This window comes from Polyodon spathula, chromosome 57, assembly GCF_017654505.1.
Source record: "Polyodon spathula isolate WHYD16114869_AA chromosome 57, ASM1765450v1, whole genome shotgun sequence".
NCBI classification, from domain to species: Eukaryota; Metazoa; Chordata; class Actinopteri; order Acipenseriformes; family Polyodontidae; genus Polyodon; species Polyodon spathula.
The window spans coordinates 539,638-564,637 of NC_054590.1; the positions used below are offsets into that span (position 1 = coordinate 539,638).

At 38.1% G+C, this 25,000-nt stretch overlaps 1 protein-coding gene across 1 annotated transcript; it reads left to right on the top strand.

The window, feature by feature from the left end:
• The first annotated feature begins 9,761 nt into the window (after nt 1–9,761).
• On the top strand, nt 9,762–18,630 carry churc1 (churchill domain containing 1). Its single transcript, XM_041239866.1, has 4 exons — nt 9,762–9,913; nt 11,413–11,548; nt 12,240–12,310; nt 17,519–18,630. Exons 1-4 carry the CDS (start codon nt 9,875–9,877, stop codon nt 17,609–17,611), a joined length of 339 nt encoding a protein of 112 aa, XP_041095800.1. The 5' UTR covers nt 9,762–9,874; the 3' UTR covers nt 17,612–18,630.
• Nucleotides 18,631–25,000: the final 6,370 nt, after the last annotated feature.

A 25,000-nucleotide genomic window follows, 5' to 3' on the forward strand; every position in this document is an offset into this window, starting at 1 on the left:
CCAAAATAACAAGTTTAAACAATTTCCAGGTCTCAGCCCCTTTTCTCCAGGCTAACCCCGATGTCCAGCTCCCAGCCCCTTTTACAGGGGAGCCGGAGGAAGGCAGTGCCCACTTCAGCCAATGGCAGAGTAGTCCAAACGTTCCAAGTCCAACACAGATGATCAAGATTTCACAGCACAATAACTCTCCTTGTCTCCACGCACAAATACAGCAAACAACTTTCTCCTCCAAACACACAACACCCCTTTGTGGCTAATCCTGCTCTACTTATACAGGTGGTTAGAGTTTAATTGCCCCATTAACAGATAATCACCACCCATTCACACCTTTCCCAAGACACCTGTCTCTGAGCAGATTTCCCTGTTGACCATTTTGTGTAATCGTCGGCCATATTGTATGAGGGCACAATCCCAACAAAATGTCTGCCCTCCCATATCTCCCGTTGATTACTCTATCTCTATTGTTATCACTATATATATATATATATATATATATATATATATATATATATATATATATATATATATATATATATATATATATATATATATAGTAGCGATGTCAAGGAGGACACAAAACAGACTTGCTTAAAGTAAACACTTGGTTTATTCTCACACAAATAAATCGAACAAAATAACCAGTTTAAACAATCCAGATTCTTGTAACAGTTCCTTCTTCTTCAGGCTAACCTCAAGGTCCTGCTCAGAGCCCTTTGGGAGCTGGAGGGAGGCAGTGCCCGCCACAGCCAATCCACACATGGCTGGAAATACTCTGCCTGACAGTTGGTGAGGGAAAGTACAGGCAGATGGCGATGGAAAACTCCCCAGCCCAGAGATCCTGGAAAGTACCTGCCTGGCAGCTGTGGGGAAAGTCCCCAGCCCAGTGATCCTGGAAAGTCCCTGCCTGGCAACTGTGGGGAAAATCCCCAGCCCAGGGATTAGGGAAACCAATGATTCCAACAAAATTGCCAAAGAGGCCATAGCAGAAAGTGGTAGCAGATTTATTTTACTGGCAAAACCACACATACTTCCTAGTGGTTGATTATTATTCAAGATAATATAATAATATTAATTTTTATATAGCATCTTTCATAGTGGACCACCATCACAAAGCGCTTTACAGAGGTAGGCTGTGAACTGTGCATTATATGCAGAGTCACTTACAGGATGGAGCACAAGGAGATTAAATGACACACAATGAGTCAGTCAGTGGCAGAGGTGTGATTTGAACAAGTGACCATCTGGTTACAAGCCCTAGACTTTAAACACTGGACCACACTGCCTCCTTAAGATATATTGAGATCTTAAAGAGACCCACCTCAACGACAGCAAATGTCAAAAACAGACTCAAACCCATCTTTGCCAGGCACGGGGTTCCAGAGGTACTGATGTCAGATAACAGGCCGCAGTTCAGGCGAGTTTGGAGAATTTGCAGTGGAATACAATTTTCAACTCATCCCAAGCAGCCCCCACTACCCACAAAGCAATGGAAAAGCTGAGAGGGCAGTAAGAACAATAAAGATGTTGCTCAAGAACAATTCAGACCCATACAGAGCACTGTTAGCGTATAGGGCCATGTCATTGCAGCATGGGCCATCACCGTCAGAACTACTAATGAGAAGGAGACTGATCTCCCCTACCAATGACACCAAATCAACTAACACCATGTTGGCCTAATAGAACATCTTTTGGACAAAAAGACAGGGTTTTGAAGAGCCAGCAAACAAAGAACTACAACAGGAGACACTACACCACACAGAAGACTGCTTTGACACCAGGACAATGTATGTGGATCTCCAACACAAGGTCGCCTGGCACAGTGTTAGGAAAAGCTGATGCACCTCGCTCACACATTGTAGAAACATCTTCTGGGGATAAGAGAAGGAACAGGGTACATCTTTAAGTTTTTCCAGGGCTCCCAGAAGAAGAGACCGACAGCAATGGGCTCCTAGAAGCGAGCCCTGAGCCAAGCAAGTAGGAGCCCAGGACAACACCAAGGTGAATTATGCCAGAGAGAAGGACAGGGCCACCTTTGAGGTTAAAAGACTTTGTCATGTAAAGTTGGTGGTAAAGAAAAGAAAAAAGTCAGAGCGAACAATGAACATTTAAAGGACTGGTGCTAAAGACCAGCTCCAACAGCGGGCCATTTACTAGTGACCTCTGATCTCTCACCTCAAACGAAAGTTCTTGTGAACAATGGACTAAATAAATAAATATGTAAATAAGTTATGGGTTAAACAGAATTAAAATGATTTTCCTTTGGAGAAAGGGAGATGTAGTAAGATATTAGGTGCTACACTGACACCTCCCATTAAGGGGTTAATATAGAGATGTCCTATTTGGGGCTGTGTAGCTAGCGTCTGGTGTACTCTGGCCCAGATAACACAGATGCACTGATATTGTGCTTGTACAAAATGCACCAGTTCTGTTACGAGCTAGTTTACTAGTTGATGCACATTTCATTGTCTTATTATTTTTCACAATAAATTGTTGTTGGTTAATGGCTTTGCGCCATATTTTCATGTAATAAACATTTTAAACTGCATTCTTGTCTATAGACTCATTTATTTGAGGGGGTCTGTTTAGGATCTGGTAATACTGTATGCAGATGTGTGTTTGATTTCTCTCTGGCTCGTTAGAATACAACAAACCTTAGAGCGGCGCAGTGGTATACATTAACAACCACTAAACTGTCATGTAAAAACACGTTTGACAGCGGGCGTGTGTCAAACAATCTGTACATAAGCGGTGCCGTCCATATATAGTCACTGCAGAAGAGCGAACTTCTTAAAGAAACCGCAAGACAGAAACATGCAAGTACAAATGCTTTTAAAATGTATATTGCTATGTAAAACTTTAACAAACCAGCGCCATGTCTTGTGATAACATACCCATGAGGGATGTGGTAGAACTAAAAGACGGATATAATTAATACAGCTGAATTAACAACAGCAGACAAAGTTAAGGTCCTTACCTTTAAAAAGTTAAGGTATCCTAAAACGGAAAGTGTCTGAAATAGACTATAAATATTCTCATTTACCAATGTATTTATGAAACACGTAGTTGTTTTCTTTTCATTATTTTATTGGTAAATGGTTTAAAAGTTATTGGTGTTGCTGTGTTTGTTTTGTTCTTATTCCATTCTGTTCCTTCCTGCTCTTCTGCCGCCGCTCGCATCTCCACCCAGTGACACACTGATTTATATATAGTTTCAGAAAAACAGCATGACTTGGATGTTTAACGGCGTGTTGTTCGGCATGGTGTTGCTGCGGACTTTAGCCTGGGGTGAGTGTAATGAATCTGTGTAAATAGTTTGGTTTTTTTTGTTTATTTGTTTTGTTTTACTTTCTCCCCGACTGCCTGGACAGTCACAGGATGTAGTGTTTTTAATACTTTGCACGATTATCATTTTTGTGCGTTTGTTTTCGTTGCACTTTTACTTACGTTGTATTCAAAATGTTCAGTTATACCCCGTTGGCTTCAGGTGGGGACTGAATTCATGAAACTTCTGATTTTATATATATATATATATATATATGCTAATGTGTATGTGACTACACCCTTCATAAGATCTTTGTTGCGTCTCTCATCGCATTTCTGTTGCACGAGGGGTTGTGTTAAATAAACTTAATTTGAACTGTACCAGGTTTTGCCCTTTCATTTGTTTGAAAGGTTCCTGTTTGTGGGGTAATCGCACGATACGTTCGGGAACATTAGGAGTCCCCTTTTCCTTCTCACTAAAAAAGGGTGTGGCGCAGCCGAGTAAGGACAGTTCAATAATTGAATGTTGATACTTTGTAACGTTACTTTGCATCATGCTAGTAATAACCATGATATTTCACTTTATATATATATATATATATATATATATACACACACACACACACACACACACACACACACACACACACACACATACTAAAAATGTTAGACTACTCCTAAATAAACAAAAAACGAGTGTTAGGTTTTCTAAATAAATCTTAGTGGCTGTGATTACAAGTGCTATAGTAACCCTGTGACTGCGGCACAGAGAGCTCATGAGAATTTCCTCTCTCGACTATGTATCTTGCTCCGTTGCTGCCTGATCGGAAAAATATATACTGTGCTAATTCCTGGAAGTGCAAAGTGTAAACATGACCTTCACGCTTTTCAGAAACAGTAAAATTGATAAAAACAATCCTATTCTGATTGTGTGTCACACGTTTAAATGAGAACAGCGGATCTGTTTGTTCATTGCGGATCTATTAGTACATTTAATATGTTTTGATTTGAAGACAATAGAAAGAAAACAATTCGTTTTTTGCGGTCTGCAATAAATACACACGGTATAATGTCAATGTCTGCCACTTTGTAAAAATCTGCTACCGGTACCTAAATTTAATCTGTAGCTATGAACGTTGTTTTTCCCCAAGTTAAAACAATCCAACAATACATCATCAAGTTATATAGCAAAACTAAAATAATGTAATGTAATTAACATTACTTATTATTAAACTAATATCAACAACATGATTGGAATTCCCACCAGGAAAGATCTTATAAAATAATTCCTTTGCATAACAATTTTACAAAGGTGTACTTAAGGTTGTTTCTAGCAGGGCTAGTGCCAGGTTTTTGTGGACCCCCCCAGTGGCCTCGACACCCCCCCAATCAAAAATATTTTTCTATCAGAAAGGTTTTCATAAGCAGTAGTCCATCGCTACACTGGACATGTCTAGAGACAAGAGTTGTCTCATTTTTCAATATATATAATTTTTAAAATAAAATAATTTGGTAATAAATCTGTACAGTAGGCCTATACAGTAGTAAAATCTAATAAATACCTGTAGTACACATTTATTTTAGCCTACCGGTAACACAATAAATCATGCTGCTGCATTTTACACTTTACTGTACAGCATGAAAATAGTAAAAGAATATTTTTAAATTTAAACTAAATGATTTTTAGCACATTTTCATTTTAACTGTAGCTTACTTAGTACACAATTAACAGAAAACAGAAAAAGCACTTTACAGAAATAACATTTTTTTTAATTTACGTAGAAAATTTGACTGTACTTACTGCATTTTTTTTAGATTTTATTTTTTTGTAGTCTTCTCCTTCCATTTTTGAGCTCCAGATTTGAGTTTCTTATTATTTGGAGGTTCCAGAGGTTCAGCAGGTTTCATTTTTAATGGCTTGAAATCATATAATTATAATAGGCTGTTGTGTGATAGAGTCACAGCCCAGATAGCAATTGTGGCTCCAGCCACATTCCCACATGTTTTGACAGGGAGAAACCCAGTATAACCAGTACGCAAAGTAATAACATTGTTAATTTGGATGTGATACTGGCGCTTAAAACACTGGAGTATATTCTTTGTGTAAAGGTTTCAGTTTAAGTTTTCAGTCACACACTTCTCTTTCTTTTTATCCAGAATCAGTGGATGTGTGTATAAAAAACAAAGCTGCTCACACTTTCCCAAAACCAGTGAATGGCTTTACCAGCGTGACGCACCGAGAAGCATTCCTCTGCCATGTCAATGTTAGTGAAGCTGTGGCTGGGTCCTGTGTTTCCTGTTGTGATTTGCAGCTGTGCTTCAATGCATCTCTCTACCTTACTCTGCACTTCCCATCAGTGTCAGAAAGACACAGTGGTAGATATACAGTCAGCTGGGAAGTGAATGACATAGGTGGAGAATCCAGCTTTCTAACCCTTGAAGTTACAGGTAAAGGTTTAAGCAATGAAAGCCATACCGGGGGTATTAGAATACAACTCTAACTTTTAAAAAAGACGACATTTCAAATCTGGATTTACCTTGCAGGTCTATGTTTAGTCGGGTACCCTTCCTCTGAAAAATGTAGATAGTCCCAACAAGTTTAATAAAAAAAAAGAAAAACTTGCACATTCCAAGAAAGGAAATTCACTTTGTTTAAAAAGGTGCCATGGTTGCTGTCAGATTATTTGAAAATAAGTTTTTATTTCAAAATAAGTGTGAGATGCTTGTTGTTGCTGATGTGCCAGTAAAATATACTTACAAATACTGTTTCTCCTATTTTCAGAATGTGTAACTGTGCCTGAACAGCTGACCGGTAAGTCTGTTAAGGTATATCTGACCACCACCATACGTTTGCATTATACTAGCAATGAAAATGCACATTTCCCATTACATGCCTTTGTTTAAAGGTCACTTCTAGTGACAGTCGGTTACAGTTCATTTTCTTTTCTTGCTGATCAATAGGAGTGGTCTTCTGCTCCATGTTGGGTTTTCATGCTGGAGTGTGTTGCTAGGGAGATTTCAGCTGCCAATCACTTTTAAAGGTCTTTAAAATGCCTATCTGCCTGCCACACTCTACATGGTGAACGTGAGATCTGCCTTGGTGCTGTCCAGGGTTAAATGATTGCATACATATCAATAGAAAATATTTCAAGATTTTTATAAACTACAGTTGATGAGTAGAATTACATTAATATTGTAATTACATATTTCAGTGCAAATTTTTAATTCTAATTGAAATTCCCTCTGATCTGATTTACAAATTACACTGTCACAGCCTCACATCTCTGAAACCCTTTTAGGTCAACTGTATTAATCTGGACCAAAACAGCAACTCACAGGACACTTCTCGGTGTGCTGACATAATAATATTGCTTTTGTGTTTTCAAGCACCAGCGACCAAAAGCAACAACACTACTGTATCCACGTCACGTAAGTTTCTTCTTTATGTTTAACTGTGAAGTAGAGCGATCTACAAGACTGTCACTACAGGCATTCTGATTCCTTGAGTACAAGTTAGACATTAGTCCTAACATAGGTCATTATGCCTGTAAAATGTGTCATATTGACATCCAGCTTGCTGATAGACAGTAAATGGAAAGTTATCAGGGACAAATCTTCTTCTTGTACAGTTGTCAGGTTCTGCAGTGCTTCAATGATGAACTAAATAGTAAGCCCTAATAATACTCTAGATGGGTGAATAAAAAAAGGCTTCTTACATTACTGTACATGTTTCTCAATTCCAGGTAATCACCTTTTTATCATTGGTCCTATTGTACTTTTTGCCTTAATAGCTGGAGTTCTGTCAATCTGTCAGAAACAGTAAGTAAATCATTGTAAGTATAGTTAAACATGATCCTTAAACACATATCATCTAATTCTAAATGATCTAATTCTAAAACCCAAAGAAGCAAGTCACTTATATTACCCCCCCCCCCCCATCCATCCATTCCCCCGCTATTCTCTGGCTCCTTCCCCTCGGCCTTCAAAACTGCTGACGTCATCCCCATTCTTAAGAAACCTCTTGCCCTTTCCTCTGCCCAGAACTACCGCCCTGTCTCTCTCCTCGTGCTCCTCTCTCAAACTCTCAAGTGATCTGTCCACCACCAGCTGATCTCCTTCCTCATGAGCCCTGTCTGCTTGACCCTCTTCAGTCTGGTTCTGTTCTGCACTCTCCATGTAAACTGCTCTTCTCTCTGTAACTGACTGGGTCCTCTCTGCTCGGGCTGCCTCCCTCTGTTGCTCATTCTATTCTCTTCTCTGTCTCTGACCTCGGGATCTCATGCACTACCCCTCCTACCTACAATACCTTGTGTCTCCCTACACCCCCTCTCCACTCCTCTACTGGCCGACTGGTCATGCCTTCCCTCCACTCTCCATCCTCCCATGCCTGCACCTTCTCTTCCTTAGCCCCTTTGTGGTGGAGCCAGCTACTGGAGAACTTCAAGATTGCTTCATCTCTCATTGCCTTCCACCGTCTCCTGAAGACACAGCTGTTTAGACTGCGCTTGTAGATCTCTCAATCTATCCCTACCATGCACTGGACCTGCCTGACCTCAGCACAATGTTCTGGACTCTCACCTAATTGATTGTCCTTACACTACTAATATGTCATTGTAGATATAACTTGTAATCCTACTTGTTGCTTCCTAGTTCATGTTCTATTTTAATCACACAATTGCACTCACTGTATACTACACTATATTTAAATATTAAGCTTGCATTGTAACCCTGTACTGCCAAATAAACTAATAATGTCTGATTTATTTCCATCCCTTTGCCTCCCTGTCTCCCTCCTTGGTTTGTTCTTTAAAAGGATCTGCTGCCTAGTCTAGTTATTCTGGGGATGCCCCTGAAATCTTTCGTGCTTTCGTGTTGCATAATCATACAATTCAAATTGCTGTGTTGTGGGGGTCCTGAACTGTGTCTATGGTTAGTTATTAAAGAGTGCTAAATTAACATTTTAATTATTTCTAGAGGCCAACAGTGTCTGCTCACTTTCTTTTAAACTACACTCATTTTACTTTTTTACTTAAGTTTATATTTTAATCATACAGGGTCTTAATACTGGGGATCATTGCGTATGGTGGTTTGCGGTTCGGTTGTTATTTTTCATACTTTTTATGTATAGTTTTATTTTGAAACACAGTTTAAATAAACTTCAATTATATTTTCCTCTTGTCTTTATGATCTCTTAGTTTGCTTGTTTAACTTGTGTTGTCCCTTCTAGTAATAAGAGTTGGAGTCAGTCTTGGAATAACTACAGATACAGGTTTGTGTACCTATATTTTAGATTTTGTATAATACACTTAGCACTCGGATATCCGTGACCCAGATACACGCACCCAGATTTCCGACTCCATCACCAGTTTTCTGATACAAAGTGCATCTCTTCAATGTTACAATTTATCTTTATGGTGAGACTTGAAGATTGCAGTCCGTCGACGATCCCCAACAAAGTTATCAGAACTGGAGCAATTTTCCCGTGAAGAATGGCCAAAAATGGCATCCTCCTACTGTGCAAAGCCAGTAGAGACCGATCCAAAAAGACTCATAGCAGTAATTGCTGCAAATGGTGCTTCTACTAAGTACTGACTTAAGGGGCCGAATACTTATGCAACCAGTACATTTCATTTTGTACATTTTCTTTGCAAGTTTCGCTTACATTTAATCTCCTCCTCATATAACGGTGTTCAGTTTAACCACTACAGCTTTGAATTAAAAACAAGTTTGTTTGAGGTACTGCATACCTTATTTGTAATTCAACAAAATGTGACATTATTGGTAAGGGTGAATACTTCTGCAAACCACTGTATATAGAGTATGGGAGTGGGAAGTTATGGAAGGACTATATATAGGATCCCAAAATATTGCTTGGTTTATATCCTGTGAGATGAGCTTTGAAATCAGCGAAAAGTAGAACATGTAGTTGGTCGTTTACAAAGACCAGAAAGACTACATTTCTCAGAAGTCACACTATATAACGATAATTTAGCCTTGTCTATTTCAAAATCATGAAACAGTAAATATCAAAAATATCATGGATATATATTGATATATATATATTTAATATATATATATATATATATATATATATGATATGAAAATACAATTTTTTGACTAAATGATTTAATTGAGATTTAAACTTTTTAAATTTTTTTTTTTCAAACATGAATTACATATTTACAGTAATACCATACATATTTTACCAACAACAACATAAATGTAATGTATTTTTCTAATATTATTTTTTCCCGGTATTATTGTTTGACCTTTTCCCTGTACTGCTACCCCACTCCACCCAAACCAAACCGAACCATGGCTCAAGTGAAGTTGATAGCCGAGGACACTACAGTTATGTTCTATGTCGGGGTTTTATACTTTGTCTTGAGAAAACAGTAATTATATTGAAAGACAAACAAATTCAATGAAACCGACTCACGTACTAGCAAAATGTATTTTAAAAATCCCGCTGGAAACACTCGCGAGAGTCCGGGCCGAGCGGATGGGCGTTGCAGTATATCCATTTCCCTGGTAATACTGCTGCTGTATGCAGTTAGGCGTTTATATTTACACAACCATATACTTTAAAAAGTTTTAGTTGAACGAAGATACAATGTGCACGGACTGCGTACAGAAGGAATATCCTAACAGGGTAAGACTTGAATAACGAAACCTAACAATCTGAAAAATAAAGGGCTGCTATGGGATGAACGTTCAGTTTGTTTAGTTTACATTCCGCGCATTAAGCAGTTGTTTTCAAACCTTTTAAAAATATATCTATTAAAAACATTTTTACATAAGAAATGTGTTGCAAGCGTGTATAGAAAACAGAACGGATAAAAGCAAATACAACAAATCGGAACAGCTGGTGCTTGGTGGGGAAAGTTCCAGAGGAAAGTGAAACGGGCCCGGCTGTAAATTGATTTTCTTGCCGGTATTTTGTTGATCTTATGCCAGCCTGGAAAACGAACGTGAGAGAATTAAGCGTTTTTATTAGTCGGCAGCCTTATAAAAACGCTGATCAATTTAGCCGATGGGTGCGTTCACGGAGATCATTGGCTAAATTGGTCAGATTCTGCACAGAATGATCTCCGTGAACGCATCCTGCGGGGGTGTGTGTTTTATATATGATTTTAGACTGGTCAGTGCTTGTACTAATCAGTTCTGACTCACTATTTGCATTTGCGTCAATTGTGTGATTTCTGTAGTCCAATCCCTGCTCGCTTTATGATCACAGGTTACAATCAGCATTTGTTTTGTTGTTTTTTTTCTGGCACGATACAGATTTCGCTGCTGCCAGCACATAACAGATTCTTAGATATGTTCCTTTCTATAACCCAAAGGCCAGTGCAATATAAGTATTTTTCTTTCTTTAGACCTGGTGTTAAACTTGTTACAAAACATTGAGAAATCAAGGTTACTGTAAATTAGTAAGTGGGAAGACAACACAAGAAAAATAAATACTTTTTTGTTACATTTAGCTTACTTGCCTCTGTGTGTATATATAGGTAACAAGGTCAAATGTGCTTATGCTATTGGAAAACCTGTAATGGATCAAACTGCAGTGTGTGTCTCATTTACACTGCTGCAATTTAGACACGAATTGCTTGGAGAAACTAAACATTGTATGTATTATTCTGACAGGTCAGATTAAAATACACCTCATTATTGAAACCAAGTAGTGGTAATTTAAGTATCCACTGCATTCAATTATTTATAAGGCAAGTTTAATGTGTGGGGAGATCAGCAAATGCCAAGAAAATGTTTGCTGAAGACGATCAGTGCTGATTGCTGCTCCCCACAGAGGCTGGGAAGTGCAGCAACATACATACAAGCAGCTCTTTCTACAACTGTTCCACAAACTCAAGCAGCACCTGCTTGCTGTAGAGGGCGCAATCATAGTGTTCAAGTAGGACTGTGCAGCTCTAGCATCTATTGAGCTTTATACAGGTTTCATAGACCTTGATTAGCACTAATCTTGGACAAGCTCTGGCTAATTTAGGTGCTTTCAGGTAGTCCAAGATTCATGCTAATCAGGGTCTGTGAAAACAGACAAAACTTGTGTAGTTACAAGTTTTGGCAAATACCTTGGTAAGTGAGAAATATTTTAGACACAGAACTGGCCTTTGAATAATTAGGTATTCTCTTTAGGGAAACACCTGTTTAGAGAACGGCGCTTTCCTGCTGAACTATGTGGGCTGTGCAAAGTGCAGCCACAGAGACTTCATGCTGATCAACAACAAAACAACAGAAGAGGAAGACGGAGAGGAAATAGTTACATATGATCGTGAGTAAGCAGTGTGTAATTAAAGGTCAATGTAGTCACAACTGTGCAGGTTCTAATGGATTTAACAAATAAAAAAAGTTCCCTTTTTAATGTGAGGCCATTTATAAAAAATAATTGGTTTGCTGTAATCAGGTTCTAGAGTTGTAGGTAGAATGGAGTTTTGTTTTTAAATGCGGAATGAAGATAGTTTTCTGTTTTGAGGTTTATTTACTGAACTGTACTTGGATAAACTGTCTGTACAGGTTGTTGAAATATGTCCAAACTAAATTTCTATAACAGTGCTACCTCTGTTTCTCTATCTGTCTTGCAGAAAACAACAAAGTAAAATATTGAGGACTGTGAATTTGGAAAGGGCCTGTATACAGTACAGTATAGTACACTTTTGAAATAACAAGGGAGCGCTTGCATTCCACAATTCAATAAAATGTAAAATAATCTTATGTAGGGTTGAAAACAGTCCTTAGGACAGGTTACAGAAAACCACCTTATTTCTTTTTATTGTAGCCTGAATAAAAATATAATATTCAATAGAACATCAAGAGAATTCAAGTATATTCACAAATGTAATTTTTCTCCAAAGCACACAAAACAAGTCCTTGTGATACATGTTTCTTGTAATACCCATTACCTTTCTATTGCAAAACTCAGACCCCTTTGTTACACAGCTAATGATAGTTTTCTCGTTTCTCAGATGTGTGTAAGAACTGTCATCACGTCATAGCCAGGCACGAATACACTTTCTCTGTCGTTGATGATTACCAGGTAAGCAGCCTCAATATGATATTCCTTCCTTTACTCTAAGATGAAGAGTTTAGAGCAGCCTTATTGGCAATACCCCCTGTGCGGTGTTATTGGAACATGCTGGCTTACTCAGGGTCATGAATGCTTTAGTGGGGATTTTGTTACTGTCAACCATGGCAGCATTTTTTCGACAGCAGAGTGAGCCCATCTAGTGTTCTCTAAAAGGTATAGCAGCATTCAGAAAGAAGACATCCACTTAGTATTAAAAATAAGTTTATTGGTTGCGAAATATATGCCTGATGGCACATGAACAATTGGCAAACAGTTATGCCCGACATGATAACCGAGAGAGACATAATACATTTGCATTACAATTTGGCCCATGGCCTTATCCACTGGAGCTGGATAGCCGCCCTTATGCTGGCTGAGCTGAGATGAATGCAATACAGTGATTAAGAATGGCTCGGCCAGCGAGCAGGACAAGTGGCACTTGGGGCCACCTTCCCCCTAGACAAGGCACGCTGCAGGGTGGAGGCAGGGAGGAGGACCAAACAAAGAAACTACGGGTTTGTGGGCAGAAACTGATAACGTATGAGATTGATGGGTGGAGTCTCCTTTCGGAAAGACAACAAGTTTCCAGTTGATGTAATTGTGACACAGGGATGGTGTCAGAAGACTACGACACAACTTACTTTGGCAACTGTTGAAGCTGTAAGCAGGACAAGGGCAAAGCCGTGGCATGCAGTATGTATGTCGTGGTCGGATGAGGAGATGTCAGACAAACCTTTTGTTAAATCTGCTACATCCTATATGTAATATTAGTATGTTAAAAAAGGATCAATTGCTTGATTCCAGTTAACAAACACAATGAAAGAGACATTTAGTTCTGATATGAATATTTGGAAGCAAAAATGATAATTTTCATACTAGTCAAAATTTCAAATGTTTTAGTCATTCTACCGAAAAGATACAATAAACAAGTGGGTTTCCTGCCACCAGGTTTCGTCAGTAATGGGATAATTTCAGGACAGCAATTTTATATATTCATTGTTTCATCAAGCTATTTCAAAGAAAATGAATGCTTAACTCAATGCTGGAAAACAAAACAAATGCATCAAATATGATAATCAAATTTTATTCAACAGATTGTAAAGATAATAGACAACAAATGCACAGGGGTTGACCCCTTTTGTTCTGGATGATCATTTATATATTATATAAGGTTTGGAGATATAAACAGTTATTTAGTTGGCCAGCCAATGTCCCATGAGTAGAGTAGAGATTTATGATGGTTCGACAGTAATGTGACAGTGAGCGCCAAACTAGTGTCTTATCCCAGATTGTGCTTCGGTGCTTTAACATTTTCATTGTCTTGAGTCAAGAGGTGTCACAGTGTAATTTGTTATATACATAGCTGTGTGCAGTCTAAAATATGAATTATAGATCCAATCTATTGATTATCACCCGTAAACATCAGTCTAAATATACTTGTCTATAAAAATAGCAAGATTATTTAAAGCTCTTCATGTAAATACATGAGTTAAATCTAATGGTTAGTTCATTTGTCAATGTCTGTGCAAAGCTTAAATGTTACATAAGTACTTATTCAATTAGTTTTAACATAGGTCAATTAAAAACAATTTGGTTTCTTGTGTAAACGTGCAGATCAAAGGCTATACTTAACTCTTAATGCCTGGGCAAACAGCCTACTTGTTGAGAATTGTCTCTTCAAGTTGCCTTTCGTTCTATTCTTCCACAGTGAAATCTTCAATTCCCAAAGGAATCCAACAACACAGTCTATTCAATCCCAGTGGGATCTAACGCAGTTTATGCTCCGTTAGATTCTAACTTGTTTGGCTGAACAAGATCGGTTTATTTATGACAGATTTAACCAGTTAGTCTCTGCCACGCTTCGTCCTGTTGCCGGACCGTGCAGCCTCTCACCTGTGTTTCTGTACAGTCGTCTATGCAGCTTAAACCAGGGGTTCCCTAACTTTGTTTGCTGCGCCCCCTTCAGAGATTTATTTTTTTTGCTGCGCCTCCACTTCTAGTAAACAGTACAATATTTTGAAAAATATGATTTTCCTAAAATAACATACTGTAACGTTGCGTATAAAATGAAAGCAGGTTCCAAACAGGCACTGGCTTCGTGCTCGAATTCAGCAGTTTTTTAGCACAGGTTAAATTAACAATTTAAGGATCAAGCGAGAGCAAAATAAAATAATAATAAACCCCTCTCTCTCGGTGCTAAATTCCAGTCTACCTCTCGCTCTCACTGAGACATATATATAAAATGGATACACTTTATTCCAGTCATTATTCGGAATTGTTAACATAAATACATTGTCACTTATTCTCGTTTCATCCCACATTTAAATAAGAAAGTAAGGACGTGGAGGATTTAAAAGGCCATTTAATTGTTTCATAGCCAAACCGTGTAAATTGAACTGATTGTGTCACAGTATTGTTATTACTTTTTAATGTCACAATCTGGTTTTACTCGTAATAACACCCTTAGTGCTTTTAATCTAAGATCATTGAAACGCATGCCAATTTGTTTGTGGAATAAAAGGTACTATATTAACAGTACTACAGTAATAGTCAGTTTAATTTAATGTTCTGCTGTGAAACAGCTAAATTGGTTTTTAAATCCCCCAAGTCCTTACTTTCGCATTTAAAAGCGGAATAAAGAACGAGAAAACAAGGTGCAACATTTTAATAAGTTGCTACTTTATTAATGTTAATTCAATTACTGATAGTAATTGTAATGTTTGTCCAGCTTAATTTTTTTATTATAACTGTAGCCCCGCCACCGAAAAATTAAAAAGGGATATCTCAAATTTCTGAATTATCGACGTTTAGCAACTCTTATCGGTTTACTTTTAAACATTATATTTTATTTTAACTTTTCAGTTGTTGACAATCAATGTTATTTAAAGTTTCTAATTATTTCAACTTCTACCCCTTGCTTAAACCATTTAAGTATACCCTATAAATGTCCAGTTGTTTGTAAACTTCGTGAAAGCTTACTGTACATTACTTTACAGTGTAATGGGCAGTGTTGTGTGACACACTGCTGTTACAAATCCTGCCCTGTGTCAGTGAGATGAGATAAGAAGACGTTAAAAGCTGTAAAACCATGACTACAAATGATCCTGGATCTCTTGCATTGTGGTTTACCCTCCTTTCACACAGCTGACTTTTATGCCACACTGCATTTTTAGATTTGTAGATAACAGCGAATAACATGAAGTTTGGGGATTTTTTTTATTATGCATGTCATTTGTGTTTAAGGTTTTATTTCAACATTGTATCAATGTGCGACATGAGTGTGCAGTAAAAGTGATACAACAGAGTCAGTTCAAAAGGCGACGAGTTTTTCAATACAGGGGGAAAAAAGGGCTCAGTCAATGTATTTGCCTTACAACAGCGTTTCCCCTGTGCGGTGAAATGTCAAGGTTTGTAAACTACCTTCAACCACATCTTTAACAAAGCGTTCTTCAGATGTATTCTCCCAAAACTAAAACATTTAATCAAGTATAGACTCTATCAAAGCAATTGGCCGGTTTTGTTACGTTACATTGTCTGTAGGATTTTTCTTTTTTGCAGGGCTTTTGTTTTAATTGCAACACGCAGCAATACAATGTAGCAATTAAGCAAAAAATACCATAGTTGAAAATTGCAACTTTCTACAATAACTGTGTACCAAACCAGATTTAAACAGCATACATGTATCCATTTTGCAGTCTGCTCGCTCTGCTTTAAAATGTGTATGCTTAAAAACCTAATTCAAAATAATAATACAAAATGTCAAATGAAGGACTAGGAATACTATCAGCATCGAAATTATTACCAAATGACTCTGTACAATAGATCTGATTTCCAGAGCTAGCAGAAACTTCACAGTGTAAGAAGACTAAAGTGTTTTTAAATAAATATGATCATACATGCAGTGTGAGCCCTGGGCTAGTGTGATTACAAGTGATCCTCCCCCAGACAGGTTAGCATTCACACAGGGCAAAAATAATAGATCCACACCAGGGTCAATTGCCCAAGCGAGCCGAGACCACCTATTTTCTGATCTTGTTTCGGATTATTTGCTCTGAGGTCCCATTTACATGGGAATGATAGGTCTGAAATGACACAAACTCTGTGGATGGGGATTAGTCAGATTTAACAGGGGGTTGATCAGATTAAACATAATCCCTTCCTGGGTAGTTGATTGAGTCAATTTTCCTGGAGGCCGATTGAGACTGCAATTTACTGCAGAGCTTTTATAATCGCCAGGAAGTCAGAAAAAAATATTTTCCAGTCCAGTATTGGTGCCCCCTTAATAACCTCATCGCGTGCCCCACATTTTGAAAACCTCTGGTTTAGAGGCTCGTGGTTGAGTTAGTGCTGTTAAGGCACCACAGTTTCTTCACTCGGAAGCTGAAAGTCAAAGCAGGGTAATTGAAGCAATACCGCATACAAGCTTAATATGACGAGAGTGGCAAAGTTATTTTTGTCAGTTTAGATAGCTTTCTGTTGTTTTCAGTCTCGTTTCCTTGGTCCCTATATGGCCGGGTTGTGCATCTTAGCTTTTCTTTAAGCATCACATGAGCTGTTTCATTATAATTTCTTGTTTAGTTTAGCTGGTCCTTTTTTTTTTTTTTCCTCGCTGTTTGCGTTATCGGCACTGTTCTTGTCTTAAGTTTCTGCAACGGTGATAAACGTCTTTATTTTAAACCGTTCTTTAACCCTTTTAATAGTTCCTACACAGTCAGACACTAACAGTGCTGTTTCTGAAATTCACCCAGTCCTAACTCCAATTGCTGCAGATTTCATGTTTTTTTTTAAATTTATTTTAACCTTGTGTAGTGCACGTGTTTCCTATGTGTCTCTTTCAGATCTGCACATTTCAGCTCTGTGCTGCTAGTGGAAGATTGATTACATTATTTTGTTAGTTACTGCTCTTTAATAGAATTATTTTTATAACTAGAATTTATATGATGGTGCAGCAGGAAAGATCTGTGTGTCCATGACAAGATTAAGGGGTGGCAGACGTCCTAGTGGACAGCAGCTGCAGAGCAAGTTGACATGCAAAAGACATCGATTCAATATGCACCGGCAGGTGTCCACCAGCAAATCTCTTTTTTAATGAAGTTGCTGCGCCCAGGAGAATTTTAGTGCACATCTTAAATGAGTTGTTGCTGATCGTGTTGCTGTCTCTGTCTCCTCTGTCTTTAGGAGTACACCATGCTTTGCATGCTGTGCGGAAAAGCGGAGGATACAATTAGCATTCTGCCTGATGATCCCAGACGAATGGCCCCACTCTTTTAAAGAAAAAGGAAATGATGCGTGTAAGAAGTGAATCAGCAAGGCGCAGAGCAAGGGAGCCTGTGAAGGATGTGGTAACCCGGAAATCACTGTCGAAGGCAATAACGGAAACATGCACTTGGCTTTGCTTTTCAGAAAATAACGAAATAACCTTTTCTGTATTTGGCTGTTATTTATTGTAAAACCTTTTTTTTTTTTTTTTTTTTGCTTTTTACTCTGTTAGAAGTGCACTTGTGCCACTAATACTGTATTGTGACTGACATAAGTATCAACCACCCCAGATGGGTTTGGTGTATCATTGGCAAAAGGACATTTGTTATCTCTTTACCCCTAACTCACAATTCCCTTATGTAATATGTTGCTATGCCTGAATAGTCATCGCTTCTTTAAATATAAAGGGTTTCTGCAGTGGGGACCCCCAATGTACCAGTCTTGTCAATCAAGTGAAAAACACAGCATGAGGACCCACGATCACCTTTGGGTAAAATGAAGAACAAACAGCCCCTGCAGCCCTTCCTGTATGAGATTTTGTAAATAATCAATCTAATGCCCCACTCCATAGCACAGCCCACCGGCAGGGTGGTTGAATACTGTACTGAGGTTGTATGTAACGCAAGTGTTTAATCATGGTTTTATATTGGTAGGCACTGAATAGTCCATAAAATATTTCTTTAAATGAAACTCCTCGACTGACTTGCGTAACCCACTTTCAGTAGCAAACTTTGTGTATGTTTGTAACTTTATTCTGTAAGTACAGAATTGAATATAATCTTTTCTAGAAGCTGCCTACACATCTGTCTCCACCATGATGCACAGCTTATTTCAGGCTGTTTTTCACAGCAGCTTTGGGGGAAAATGCCAACAGAAAAAAAAAACGTGTATATGAAGCCTGTCTTCTCTGGTGCAGTCTTATTAATGCATTCCCAATGCAGAACAGCTGTCTGTGGAACATTTGTTGTTGTGTTTATTCCCAAATAAATGGGTTTCTGCAAAGCTGATTGCTAAGACTGATCCCACATTGATCTTCGCGTGTGTCTCTGAATGTGTTCGCCTGTCACACTGCTTGCTGTAGCCCTGCGCAGTGCAGGCAGGATCAATGAGAGCTTCTCTTCACAGTTCTGCTTATATCTAACAGGAGGTTTATTCAAAAGCCTTAAACCACTAGTAATATAATGTATGCCCTGAGAACTATTATAACAATTTATTGTATTATTAAAAAGAAATGGCATTCAACTTTTCATTAGATTCTGACACGTTTCCTCAAAAAACAAATACAAAAGGAAGAGCTTTAGTCTTGCAATGCACAAGAAGGGCATGGGAAGGGTGAGGCTCCAAGCAGGGCACCAGGGAGATGAACGGATCAGTTAATGTTTAATTGGGGCTGTTGAAGTAAAGGCTTTTGGAAATTGATTCATTTTTTTTAGTACTGGGATCTAAGTGTTAATCCTAAACTATAACCAAACGTATTATAAAAGTGTAAAGTGCTGTAGTTCAGAAAAGGCAAGCGAGGTAACTCGAACAGCAGTGTGGTCAAGCATGCAATTTAAGCATAGTAAAGTTATAACATGCAGAATCAGTGAAACAGGTCTGGTGTCTTTTCAAGCAATCGTAGCTAAATTGCAGTCCCGAATTGAAAAGCAGGGTGGATTGTTATAACTTGAGTATGAAGATGTAGTGTTTTCGTGACAGTAACTCGCTGTTTTCACTGTTAAACTTATAATGTATACTATGTGCCATTGTGATTTTGTAGTGCTGCTTCTGAAACTGCAGATGCAGTAGAACAGCTTTGAGGAAGCTGCTGTTTCCAGTCTCTTTTTATGAAGCTTTTCCGCTGATCCAGTATGAATAGCTGGCGCTAACTCATCTAGCTTGAAGCGAGTTACGGGATATCATTCGGTAACCTCATGGTGTTTTAAAGGTATTTTTTAAAATAGTTTTGACATATTTAACTGTTAAGTAATTACCCATATGAAAAATAAATAAAAACATTTGAAATTATCGATATTATTTTAACTTGTTTTTGAAGAGAAGTTTCTAATTTTTTGTCAGTTGTAATACTAAGATTAAAACAAAACAAGAAAAAACAATATGTAATTTACAAATGCTATGGTATAGGGCACATTCTGCAAAGATTCTAAGATGAAGTCGCTTCAAATTATATTGTCGATTTTTTTTTTATTTCATTCTGTTAGGCAGTTAATAATAATAATAATAATAATAATAATAATAATAATAATAATAATAATAAAACCTTTTGAAATCTATTTCGAAGATATCGCCTTGCTGTTAGCTGTGCACGAGCCTTCAAGCAGTTCTGGTAGAGTTTCACATCTGAGGACCGTGGAGATTCAAGTACACGCAACATGGGGCTGGTGTTAATATATTTATTCACAGTGCACAGGATTGCAAGGTGGTAAATAATACAGTACCACATCATACCGGTCGGGGTTCGACATTCTTCATTTCGTTTTTCCCATTCAACTTTGAATTACCTCGCACAGTAATTAACATTAATACAAAATATTAATAGTGAAAATAAAACCTACACCTGTTGCAGGGTAGCTTTGGTGAGAAGAAGAAACAAACACACAAGTCTCGGGTTCGTTTTAAACGCTTAGTTCGCGTTTCTTTATTGCGGGTGGCTCTCGTACTGTTGCCTGGTTAGCCGATTGCTGTCAGGTAGGTTGCAGAATCAATCAATCTGCAATTGTGTACAGCTTAATGCGTCTCACTTTTAGAAGCAGTACCAGGCTACAGTTTTAAAGCACCTTGTTCTGGTGCTGTGAGACGAACCTAAAGATCTGCGATTCCTGTGCAGGGGTCATGCACCGTGTCATAACGATATTGACTGTACACGCTGTTTCCCAGGGTCCCTGCGTTTTTGGCATAATTTATTAACACACAGGTTGTAACTGTGACTAGATATCGTTAATGTTTTTATTTATTTTTTTAACCTTAATAACACCAAAGTTGCTACGTGTTATAAAATCTACGGGCAGTAGCCTTTTTAATTATTTTATTACCAGTACAGATTCAATCCCAGTAAGAAACTGGTGCCAGCAGTTGAAAATTAAGGCTGGGATCAATGATTATATTGTATTGGCCTGCAGAAAAAGGGGAATGGTGGGTAGTTTTCTTATTAAGAATGTGCGCTTACTACGACAATGGTATCTGTGAAATAAGGTTATACTTGTATGAAATAGCACAGTTCTGTCTCTAATAATGTTTACTGCGGGCCCCACCTTCCCCAGAGTACCGCGGTGCGTCTGAGGGTGAGAGCGGCACCGCTGACAAATCCAGTGGGTGGGTGGTGAGTGTGCCTGCCATTTAAAGTAAGTCGCTGGTTCAGGAATGCCTTCAGCTGCGTCTGCTTAGCCGTGTTTATTTTTATCACAGCTGTGGGTGGGACGCACAGCTTACTAGAGGGCTTCGCTTGTTCTTCTTTGCCTCTGTAGTTTCTCACCTTTCTTTACCCGGGACCTGGTCGCAGTGTCATAAAGGGCTGCCCTGGTTATATTTATAAACAAAAAAAATCGTCCACCGACAGGTACGTCTTCCATTTTCCTTTTGTTTTATAAATAGACGCTTTGAACTGTGGAAATTATTTGTGTCACGTTGTTTTCATTATGCGCTGTAAATGTTTATATATTTTTTGTGTACATCCAAAAAAATAATGAATGTGTGTGTGTGTATATATATATATATATATATATATATATATATATATATATATATATATATATATATATATACACACACACACACACATTCATTATTTTTCTGGATATAATGTTGTTATATATGGCGTATGTGTATAACCGGAATAAAGTCACTTCGGCTACTCGCTAAGTTGCAAGCAAAAAGTACATTTAGGGCAGTTAAAAAGAACCTATAAGCGAATTCTGCGCCGATCTTGCAGCTGTGTGTTGTCGATTAGAAGCTGAACTCAGACATTGATATTATAGCGCCTGAATGTCTTAAAACGAGAGTAAGCGCTGCCCGTGCGAACTGTACCAGCAGGTGCGCAGACTTACAGGGAATGGCCCTCGGAATGCAAATGTACAAACGATTCGTTTTTGTAACTTTGGATATTGTGTATTCCTTCTTTTGTAACAAACTGACCACGTTTGTGACCTGCAATAATATTAAGCTTGTCAAGCGTACAAGACATAGCAGAAATTTTAATTAATCTGTATTTGACGTTTTTTTGAAGAGACTGTATCTAACATATGTTGTGTACTATAATAAAGTTCTATTAGTTATGCGCTAGGTTAACTTTCAGATAAAGTATTGGACATTTCATTACAGCCGCCATGGAAGAGGAGGTCGATATAAATATAGAATTAAAAAACAACAAACCGCTGTGTATCTAAAGAGAATCAGGAACCAAAACGATGCTCATCAATCACTAGAAATACTGCATGATGAAGTAGAAAAGTAACTGATAAATCGAAAAGGCATTGGTTTAGTAATGAGCGGCACAGGTGTTTAGATTCTGCCTTGTGCAGATAGCACGGTGGAACCAGCTAGGCAGACTGATGTTGCTGTTTCAGTTTGAAAGCTGCACACTGACTTACGGATCAATGTTCTAAGAACACTGAGACAGGCAGTTCTGAGGTGGAGTTCCAAGGCGATGGTTTTGGGAATTGGAGTGCTGTGCACCAAGCTCATCTGGTAAACACCCTGACTGCAAGAAACACCATGCTGGGGAAAGCTAAACGCGTACTCGTTTGAGAAACCATAAGCCTGCCTTAATTACCAAGGAGCTGGATCAACCTGTTGAACATAGCAGTAGCTTTTAAAATGAGTCAATAACCAAGTGCCGGTACACTGGTAAAACATGACTATATATACCTACTTTATTAGAAAAACGATGAAAGCTCTTTACAAACATGGATATATCAATGACAGTGTGTTTTCAAAAGGCTACCACTGCAGCGAGGCGGCTGTCTTTCTAACTGTCGGATGCAAGCCCTGCTCTGAAGCTTTTTTTTTTTTTTTTTTTACCCAGTTGAATGTGCGATTAGATATCTCGTTATCCCGGCTGTCAGTGAGAGAACTCGCCTGCAGAACTCACTGGGCTCTGTAAGAGTGACGCTAGTGTTCTCGTTAGTCAGTGGAGAGCTTGTGGTGTGGCCGGAACGGAATCGGAGAGAAACGCGCTAAGGACCGCATTGTGTGTTTCAGCTAGATATGAGAAAATACCGTGATGCTGTGTTTGATAGCCATGGTTTCAGACATAAAAACGTTGTTCATTTTTTGCCTCCAAGAAACGTGTGTGGTGCAACTTATATTAAATATTTATCCCCTCTAAATACAAAACTACATCGCAATGTTCTATCCCTGTAAGTTTACCAAAAAAAATAATGTCATATTTTTAATAAGACAGGTTACATTTTATTAATATTTTAATTGTCTGGATAATAGTTATTTTTTCATTGTTTATATTTTTTAGTATTGCCGTATTCTTTAGATTAGTACGGTAGCATTTTCTATAGTGTTCTGTATAATGGACTATCGAACTTTATGGTACTTTATTTAGTACGGTATTCTAGCTCCGTAGAATAGTGTAATACTACCCTATATATGGCACTATAGCACTATATATACAAACGCTTACACTTCAGTTGTATTTTAGACACCGTGGCGACTGTTCCATTGATCTAACCGTAGCTCAAAGTACCACCAGTGTTAATGGTCGAAACTGCGTGTGAGTCTCTTTGCTGTGTTTCAGTCTGTAAAATATATAAAGTGGCAGTTTTAACTGAATGATTTTAATAAGAGGTTTTTAAAAACACCGCTCTTTAGATCAGTGGAATGACCCTCGTTTGCGATTTACACATTATGCAATCATGAACCATTTGAGACGCTGACTTCATATTTTGAACATTACGGAAACTCTTGAGAGCCTTCACTTTGACCGATGATCGGTGCCACAATTTAACTGTTTCACTGCCACGTTGTTTTATGAATACTACACATTTTATTTTTTAAAACTGACTTTGAAAAAGGTTGTATAAAAAGTTAAAGCTTCACAATACCTAACGCTCCGTTTTGTGGGCGATTTCTTGCGCATTCTCTTTGGTTAATAATCAGAGGTTAATAATCTATTAACACGGCTCTTCGTTCTCGTTTTATTTTCGATCACGTGCTGTCCCGTCCCCCCTCCCTTTTTATGAGCCGACCCCGTTCAAGTAAACTCTTGCAGAAGTGTTGCTTGTGAAACAAGTTCACTTTAGTTTTTTCTCCTGTAACTAGATTTAAGACTGATTCTGTTTAATTGATAATGCAAAAAAGGCAGCTCTCTGTTTTTAATTCTAACCGAACGCAAACTGCGAGTGAAGTGAAATTGATTTAATTAGATCGCAATTACGAGGAAACTATCATTTGCAAACGAGACTTAGATTTTAAAACCAGGGAAATCAATTTAACTGAACTCGCTTTTTGTGTTCCGTTTGAATTAAAAAATGATCAATGAAACTGAATCATAGTTTCATTCAAGTTACGGGAGAAAAAAACAATAGCGATCTTGTTTCACAATCAGCGCTTTACTAAGAGTTTGATTAAGAAACTGAATAAGCTCAATACAACATTAAAGGGACATCACGTGACCAAAAATAAAAACGGAAAACAACGAGCCATGCAGTCTCTAAATCAGTTTAAATTTATGTGCTTATATATATATATATATATATATATATATATATATATATATATATATATATATATATATATATATGTGTGTGTGTGTGTGTGTGTGTGTGTGTGTGTGTGTGTGTGTGCATATATACTTAACAAAACATGACTTAAGACAGTCCTTAAAGTTGTGTTGCATAGGGCACAATCTCTCGGACTGCTTTCCTAAATTTCATGAAACTTTGCATTGATAAATTTTCAACAACGACCTGACCTAGAGGATCACACCATAGCAGCAAAAATACACAATACAATGCATACAAACGTACAAGAAAAATAAAAACATTTAAGACGATACAATTCAGGATTAGCAGACACGGATACCCGTCAGCAGGAATGCAACCCTGCTGCTAAAGGCATCCACAGTAAGAAAACTGGTTTAACTTTAGTCTAAGTTTCAATTACGTCATGCACGGTGTGTGGATGCTATAACAGGTGCTGAAGGCTGACTCGCAGTGGAGTGCATTATCAAACCACATCCATTATGGACAAATCCATTATGGACTGCATGTTCATGTTGCACAGTTAATGGGGAAAGTACTGGAAGGCTTGAACACAGCGAGATAAACATGGATGCTGGAGCTGACAGGATTCCAGCAGCACATCAAAACCCTTTTTGACCGGGGTTTTAGAACATGATAAAGCCAGCTGTATATATGCAGTAGAGGTTGCATAACAGGAACAGCTTCTTTTGAA